An 8,800-nucleotide genomic window follows, 5' to 3' on the forward strand; every position below is an offset into this window, starting at 1 on the left:
CACCTGGAGGTGCTGACTCCAGCCAACTAAACCTCTTATCAGAAACACTGGCTAAAACTGAGTAGAGCCAATCAGATTTCAGAAAACAAATCCAACAAACCAACTTGTCTTTCCAAACACAACTCTAGAATCTGGGAGGTTGAGGCTACCACACTGACTGCCTGTTACGAAATAACATTTAAAAAATTTAAATTAAATCTATCATAAAATAAAATGGATCAAACTACAATTGAATAAGTCAATTAATACATTGAAATAAAAAATAAAAAAACGAACACCTTTACAGCTAAGTACAATTAAAAAAATGACCTTTTGAAGTTTCTCCCTGAAGGTGCAGTCGGAGATAAAGAGGAAATGGCGGAGCTGGACCGTAAACCGGTACTTTGCTGTGGACCTGAAGCACCGGCACCCCTCGCTGGCCAGCAGTGGGGTGAACGGGGGGACGCAGCTGTCCATACTGAGCAAGAGCAGCTCCCAAGTCCGCATGTCCAGCCTGCAGGCCGAGAACCTGAACCTCAACCTGCCCACCTGAGTGTGTGAACACCTGGGTCTCCTAGTGCTCCGCCCACCCAGCCCAGCCCCACCCCCAGCCCCGCCCACCCCAGCCCCCCACCGCCACCGACAACCAGAATCTGACCAGAACCTGACCCGAAACTGCACCGCAGGAGTGTCCAAAGTCTCTGGGTCCTCTCAGAACCTCCACACAGAAACAGGCAGAGAACAAGTGTGCCTGCAAACATGAGACAAATTATTCAAAACAAAACAAACAAAAAAACGCATTGAACAACTTGATAGCTTACTGTAGCTATTGTACTTGTATATGCCGCAAAAGTGCTGTGGCTGTACCTGCTATATATTTTGTCCTTGTATTGTCTGGGGAGAAAGAAAAAAAGGCAAAAAAACAACTTCCCCCCCCCCCACCCCCAAAAGTCAAGTTTCTGGTCAGGTTGCTGCTTTTGTGTGTTCTTGAGAAGTGGCAGTAGAAAGTGCGTTTTTAAAAAGTGCTTTTCTGTCATGTAATTTTTGCCTCTAGCATCGCAGTTTCCCGCAGTTCGTGGTTATGTATGAAAGGAACGTACGATTCCTCGGCGTGAACACGTTTGACCCAATCAGGAAAGGAAAGCCGAAAATTTCCTGCATAAATTAATCGATCGGGCCAATCAGGCCAGTTTGGCTCTGGGGGAAAACGCAGTGTAAATATCCGTCATAACGCTCAAGAATTACGCTTGCCGTCGCATTTTTAAATAATAGTGTTCGTAGAGTTTTATAAACGCTGTTACTTAAAACAGAAGTAGTGTTTTCTCCTCTCTGGGACACAGGAAGGCGCCGATCGGGGGACTGACCATGGGCACATTTTTGTCCCAAAAGCGACATCTTCGAAAAGACAAAACTTGACAGGTTGACAATCATGAATCGTAAAAAAAAAAAACCTCTGTTTGCTATCAAAGAGTGAAAATATTCACATTCCGCATGTTTGATAAACATCAGAACACACCCCGTTTGAGGGAAGCCTGTGATTGGAGAGATTGATGGGATATCTGTGGACACTGAAATGTGTGGCCAATCCGTTCATTCGTAGCTTAATCAGGTTTCGTTACGAGCTTGATGTGTGTGGAAATGTCTTCAATGAGCAAATGATAATGGTAATCATGCTTTTTGTAAATGCTTATCTTTTACTATTGTAAATTTTATAGTGTTAAACAGCCAATAGTACAGAATATGTCAATTATGAAAACACCTCATGGGCGACTCCTGTGTATTATTATTATTATTATTATTATTATTATTATTATTATAGCTGAAATTTCTTACGCATTTCCATACAATTATTGTGATGCTCTGAATTGTAATTGAAAATGTAAGTATATATACAGTATATACATATACTGGAGTCCAGATCTGTAGAGTCTTATATTTCCAAAATAAATGTATATGAAAAATGTATTTAGATATAGGCTGGTGCTGCTATGTAGACAATAACTAAGTCAAGAAGTAGCCTGTTAGCTTAATTTTAACGTCTACTTTCTTTAAATACAATTAAGTATTAAGTACATATTTGTTGTGTACGTATTGATTTAAGAACCATAGATATAAAAAAAAAAGATGTAATATTTTTTTTAATGGCCTCCCAGCCATTTCGTTCATGTGCATTTTTATGAAGCTGAGTTCTTTTTTAATTGCTGCTCCACTGAACTCTGTTTACTGGAAGTGTTCATATAAGCTTCAGGCTGATTCATACTTCGCCACACAACGCTTTCGACAGACGTTAGCTTTCGCGGTCCGTGTTTCAGCCATCCAGCCAAAATATTCCAAAGATCGCTGATTCTGTGAAAGCGTTTTCTGAGCAGCCTGGGCCACAGACGCGATCCGCTTCTTCTGATGTCAAGAGCAGTTCCTCTCCTTTAACAGGACGGTTATCTTCAACCCCAAAAAGTGCCTTTCAGTCACAGTAACAAAGACCACAACAAGTGGTGTTTAACTATTATTAAGCAAGAAATTATATCAATTTTGTGTTTTCATAATTCCCGAAAGAGGAGCCTGCAGTTTTTTTTTAAGAAAGAATTTTAGTAAAAAGTGCTTTTATTTGGTCAACTTAACCAAGAGGCCTTTGATGCATTTTCGCTTGTAAAAATAGAATTTTGACCCCCGTTTATCTAATTAAACTAGAGCTGATGGGAGTATTGCAGCTGGACTTCATTCACTCTTTCTTACTTGGATAGGCCTGCTAATACAGAAAAACCATTATTTCAATTCAGTTGTAAAAAAACAAAACATAAAAAAACATGCAGAGTCCGTACTAAATATCTATATCACTCGTTTTCATAACAATATTTTATTTTAGCTCATAATTGTTAAAGTATGGTGACTAAATTCACATTTATATTTATATTAAAAAGATCCTAGTTTTTTAATTAACATAATTCATAAAGACAACCATAGCCTACTGTCATTAGGTTTACTTTTATTAATTGCGCTGTACAAATAGCATGCTTTTAAAAAAGTTTCATACAATTAAGCGTGAGGTGCGCATTAGGGAAGAAGTAACACATATTGTTTTTGCCGGTACTGTGTGTACATATACAGTAATGTGATTTAAATCATTACTGCTTATATAATTTCGAAAATTAGAATACTTTAAAAAACCTGTACCGTGCCTCCCAACCCAGCCCCCCGTCCTCCCCCCCACCACACACACACACACACACACACACACCATTGTTGATGTCAAAATTAAGGGTGCAAAATATCCTTCTTTATGACGATCATTTTTAAAGCAAGTCTATTATGAAAAATAAGTGCTTCAATATGATATTTTTGCTGTCCAGTTACAGCAAAGCTTTGATGTAATAAGCTTCTATTGCAGTATTTTCTAAATGGAGTGATCCTTTCGTAGACGCAAGTGAATAGTTGTGTATCTAAACTCAGTGCTGGACATGTTTCGATAACGGTATTGTAAATGTGAAGCTTATATTGTGACCTATTTTGTGTGGAATAAATCCTGTCCTAATGGACGGTTTCCTTGGAAACACAAGATGCCATCAGAAATGTTGCCCAGGCAATCCTGAAAAGAGCTAATGTGTACATTTCAGAAAGATGCAGCTAACTCTACATCAGCGGTCGGATATGATTGGCTGGGCAGGTTAAAGTGGGCATGTTTTCCTCAGGTTACTGTTATGCTGGTTCCCTCAAATGACACATTATGCACCCCCAGATTCCCCATTTTCATCAGGGAGAGACTCAGTCTGCCTGCAGTCCAATTAGCACTGGCCCTCCTGTAGTACTGGGTGGGTCATAGAGTGTGAAGTAGTCAGTGGCTCTCCTGTAGTACTGTGTGGCCTGTAGGGTGTGAAATAGTCAGTGGCTCTCCTGTAGTACTGTGTGGCCTGTAGGGTGTGAAATAGTCAGTGGCTCTCCTGTAGTACTGTGTGGCCTGTAGGGTGTGAAATAGTCAGTGGCTCTCCTGTAGTACTGTGTGGCCTGTAGGGTGTGAAATAGTCAGTGGCTCTCCTGTAGTACTACGTGGCCTGTAGGGTGTGAAATAGTCAGTGGCTCTCCTGTAGTACTATGTGGCCTGTAGGGTGTGAAATAGTCGGTGGCTCTCCTGTAGTACTGTGTGGCCTGTAGGGTGTGAAATAGTCAGTGGCTCTCCTGTAGTACTGTGTGGCCTGTAGGGTGTTAAATAGTCAGTGGCTCTCCTGTAGTACTGTGTGGGCCATAGAGTGTAAAATGGTCAGTGGTTCTCCTGTAGTACTGTGTGGCTTGTAGAGTGTATAACCTTAATTGGCTGTCCTGTAGTACTGTATAGGTTGTAGGGTGGAAAATAGTCACTGGTGCTCCTGTAGTATTGTGGCCTGTAGGGTGTCAAATAGTCATTAGTTCTCCAGTAGTATTGTGTAGGCCATAGGATGTAAATAGTCATTAGTTCTCAAGTAGTAATGTGTAGGCCATAGGATGTAAATATTATTAGCTCTCCTGTAGTATTGTGTGGGCTATAGGGTGTAAAATAGTCATTAGCTTTCCTGTAGTACTACGTGGGTCCTATGGTGTAAAATAGTCATTAGCTCTCCTGTAGTACTGTGTGGCCTGTAGCATGCAAAATAGTCACTAATTCAGTTGTAGTACTGTTTGAACTGTAGGATGTAAAATATTCACTGACTCTCTTATAATACTGTTTAGCCTGCAAAATAGTCGCTGGCTCTCTCATAGTCTTGTTTGGCCTATAGAGTGTAGAATAGTCACTGGCTCTCCAGCAGTAGTGATTAGCCTGTAGGGTGTAAAATAGTCACTGGCTCTCCTGTAGTACTGTGTGTGCTGTAGAGTCACTGGAACTCCTGTAGTACTGTGTGGTCTATAGAGTCACTGGCTCTCCTGTAGTACTGTGTGGGCTGTAGAGTCACTGGCTGTTCTGTGGTACTGTGTGTGCTGTAGAGTCACTGGCTCTCCTATAGTACTGTGTGGGCTGTAGAGTCACTGGCTCTCCTGTAGTACTGTGTGTGCGCTGTAGAGTTGCTGGCTCTCCTGTAGTACTGTGTGGTCTGTAGAGTCGCTGGCTCTCCTGTAGTACTGTGTGGTTGATAGAGTCGCTGGCTCTCCTGTAGTACTGTGTGGTTGATAGAGTCGCTGGCTCTCCTGTAGTACTGTGTGGTCGATAGAGTCGCTGGCTCGTGCGTGAGTGTATCGGAGGGGTGCGGATGCTTTAGCATAACAGTAACACTGAAGCCCCAGCTGCCGGTTGCACACTGGGGAGACATTTTTCAGCTTGTGCAGAAAGAGGTGCAGCCCCTAATACAGAGGGGCCCATTGAACGCGTGTATCTGAGGAGACCTAGATGAATGTATCGGCTGCAGTCTGTAAAAATATCTGATGAGTCTTTATTACCATATAAAGGGTGGGTGTGTCGGGGAGGGGGGAGGGGGGCTGAGTGTTTTCAGTAAGAGGAAGAGCAAATCCCAGCAGGTCCATAAATAGATGTTGTCTGCATGAACAGAAAAGACTAGTCTTGTGCGTCCTTGTTGCTTTCGTCCTTCTTGTGGTTAAACACCAGCAGTCATTCCAGGTCTAAAACCGTGGACAAAACGACCATGTCTCAAAGCTGTTAAAATGTGTGAAAGCTTTCGTAAGTTTTCTCTCTTGTTGCTTCAGGGGTTGAGGGTGGGGGGAGGAGGGGCGTTTCAGTTGTTTGTGCGGGGGTGGGTGTTTTGGTTGCGGTGGGGGGGGGGGGGTGTCACTTCATTCAGTCACTTTCTATTCTTATTTTCTTCTTTAAAAAAAAAAAAAAAAAACGTCCTGCGTGCATATAAACAACTCCACACTCAATGTTTTTAGCTGAGACAAGGCAGTAGCATTTGACAGATGATCTGGATGATCATCTGTCATCTCCCCCCCCCCCCCCCCCCGGCTGGCTCTCACTGCTGTCCCTAGTGGCCCAGGCCAGTAGTGCAAATTGAACACGCTCAGTGAGAGGCTAGGCTAGGCTAGGCCACAGCCTGCACTGGCCTGCTGCCTTTATTGACCAGGAACTCAAACTTCAATCAAAAGTGCAGAGTTGTCCTCAAGGCACAGTTTGTTGGGGTGTCATTTGTCCTAAAGGCGAGTGCGTGCTCAGCACTATTACCCTGGTCTTCAGGACTTCGGCTGGCTCTGCTTCTGTTACGAAGACCTGAGGAGCTCTTCCACAAATTCACTTTTGTAGGAAAATTGCCTTCTAGTGTCAGCCTAAAATTTCAGTTTCATTCATTGTTGAACTCTTTCTACAATTAGAATTCAGCCTGAAGTTTAATTCTGATTTTCAATCGCATTTAGAAACCTTGTGGGTTTTTTGTGAGTCCACAGGCTGTATTATTGTATTATGGACTGGAGTTTGGGTTGTTTTATTTCAAGTGATTTTATTTTCATAAATAGCACTTTCTCCTAAATATCCTGTGGGCAGAATTCTCCTGTGAAAGGTCTTAATGTGGGAAAACCCACTTTGTTAAATGAAGCATAGTTCAGTGTACATTTGGTGGAAAATATATACTGATGATGATGATGAAAATATAAAATGACATTGTTTAATATCTCTATTCCTAAAATGTTAAAATTTTAATAACAAAATGTGCACCTTCTCAAAGGTTCTGTGACGCATTTACGGCATCTCTTGCCCAATAAAAACCAAACAAATTTCCCAATATGTACCTACATTTGCATGACAATTAATGTGACGTTCTGAACAATAGCATATAAAGCTCTGTGTGTTTTTTTCATACTTTTGTACTTTGGGGGAAATTATTTTCTTTATGTGTGTGTGTGTTTGCATATGCGAGAGAGAGAGAGATAGAGAGAGAGTGTGTGTTGGGTGCTATGTTGTTTGTAGGGGTAAGTGGTGTGATATTTACTCATTGAATGTAATGTACAGGAGATGTCTAAAAAAAGTATCTGCTGCTCTCTGTCATTGCCTGCTGTTTTCCATGTTGCTGAATAGATGTCTTTCTGTGCATTGTATATATTTGTATATGATTGAAATATTGACTTAAATTGCATTAAATGTTTTTTGACAGCTGCCTGTGGGATTTTCATTCGTCCGTGTGCATTTGCATCTACCTGTGGAAACCAAATTGACGTACAGTTCAGCTCTCAGAGATCTGTGCCATCCATCTGTGACTACCTTCTCTTCATCAACGGTTTCACTTCCAGGTCACAGGTCAAAGAGAAAACTCATTTGTCATCATCAACAGGTTCATTGTTGTTATCACCATCAACAGCATTGGCATAATTAGCCATCACAGTCATGAGCAAATGATTACTTACAGTCAACTACCGCCGTGGTTAAACTGTGTCATAAAGACTAGTGGGAAAATTAAAATGAATAAGGTCAAAATATGCATTAGTGTTACCACTGAATACCCTTATTGTAAGTTGTAAGATATTATAGCACTCAGGTTGAAGGTATGTTATCAAGCCAAACATTATTACACTATGACAACTATTGCATTATGTGGTTGTATTACATTATTCATTGTTACAGGCACATATTTCTGTCTTTTATTTTTTTATTGTTTATTTTTTTATTTATTATTGTAAACCTTTTAGACCAAAGAGCTTTGTCGAGGCATGCTACACCAACCAATGTCCATCTCTTTTACACACCTAGAGTAGTTAACTGAAATCAGCAGTGAACTGTGTGAAAGATATGCTGTGCTTTTCCACCTTATAGATGCATTTTAAAGCAAATTGAAGGTGTTCCAACAGACTGGTAGCATCTTGAGTAGTCAAACGTTAGGTCTCTGAAGTATACTAGCCTGTATAGGGCACATTCTTACTCTGCATGTTTAGAATACCAGCTAACATGCACAAAATGATACGCTCTATCACTCAAACAAAATGTAAACAAAACAACCCAAGTATCTTATCTGGAAAAAAGCAAGAGTGCCCATTGTTCACTGTACTGTTGTCTACCCCTTACCATGTGCACAATTCCTGTTTACTCTGCATGATTGTAATTATACTAAATATATTTCTTGCTAGATAATATTGTCCAATAATTTTTATGCAGATTGTGCTTGGTATCTTTTTCTAAATATATTTGGAAGTACAATCCAGCTGGTTTCTAAATGCACAAAAGTATATTGAACAGTGTTAGATTTTTTTCTTTTTCATTTCAGAAACAGTAAGTTAGTAAATAAATACTTACGAATGAGTTTATCCATTCTTTACAAACAGTTTAATTGCAAGCTCTAAACAGATGTGTTAAAAACAATACATAAATGAGGAATTTTTAAACAAGCGTCCATGTATAGAAAAGGACAAGACATTTTTCTTATTTTAACGCAGTCTGTGTTTTAAAAGCCTCCTCTTGTAACATAAGGAGTAACTTTGATATAAAATGTGTTTAATGTGACAAAAAAGAAGTAATACAAAAAAACCATGGTCAAGTTACATGAAATAATGTAGGAAAGATTGGGTAGCATTGCTTTGGAATGGAGTAATGGAATCTGATGATGTTGTTCTTTAAGCATACAGGCAGGATTGACCAGATTTAGATAGAGAGGAAATAACAGCGAATGGAGAGGCAGGTATGGGGGAGAGAACTTTTACTCACACTTACATTCTCTATAAAACTGCTTTTAGCATACCTGTCTCTCACCAAGCATATTTTGGTCAAAAGATATGGAATGTCAAATACAAGCACATGCACATCGCAGGGTTGATTTAATAGCATGATTAGGGACAAGCTTGTGAGAAAAACTTGCAATATCACAATCCAGACATGAGGATCTCAATCAGATTCAAAGGCAAACAAGACAAATAGGCATGACTTGAT

General features: G+C 40.3%; 1 protein-coding gene across 7 annotated transcripts in view; it reads left to right on the forward strand.

Annotated features, from left to right (window-relative positions):
- LOC135260470 (pituitary adenylate cyclase-activating polypeptide type I receptor-like) overlaps nt 1-5,805 on the forward strand; it is a 38,026-nt gene extending 32,221 nt beyond the window's left edge. For 5 of the 7 annotated variants that reach the window (XM_064345692.1, XM_064345697.1, XM_064345694.1 and 2 more), the window contains one exon: nt 319-5,805. In XM_064345692.1, coding sequence (XP_064201762.1) covers nt 319-540 — 222 coding nt within the window. In that variant the 3' untranslated portion in view covers nt 541-5,805. The remainder of the gene's footprint in view (nt 1-318) is intronic. The other 2 variants (XM_064345696.1, XM_064345698.1) reach the window with 1 other exon arrangement.
- The last annotated feature ends 2,995 nt before the right edge of the window (nt 5,806-8,800 follow it).

The sequence above is a fragment of the Anguilla rostrata genome, chromosome 8, assembly GCF_018555375.3.
Source record: "Anguilla rostrata isolate EN2019 chromosome 8, ASM1855537v3, whole genome shotgun sequence".
In the NCBI taxonomy this organism is placed as follows: Eukaryota; Metazoa; Chordata; class Actinopteri; order Anguilliformes; family Anguillidae; genus Anguilla; species Anguilla rostrata.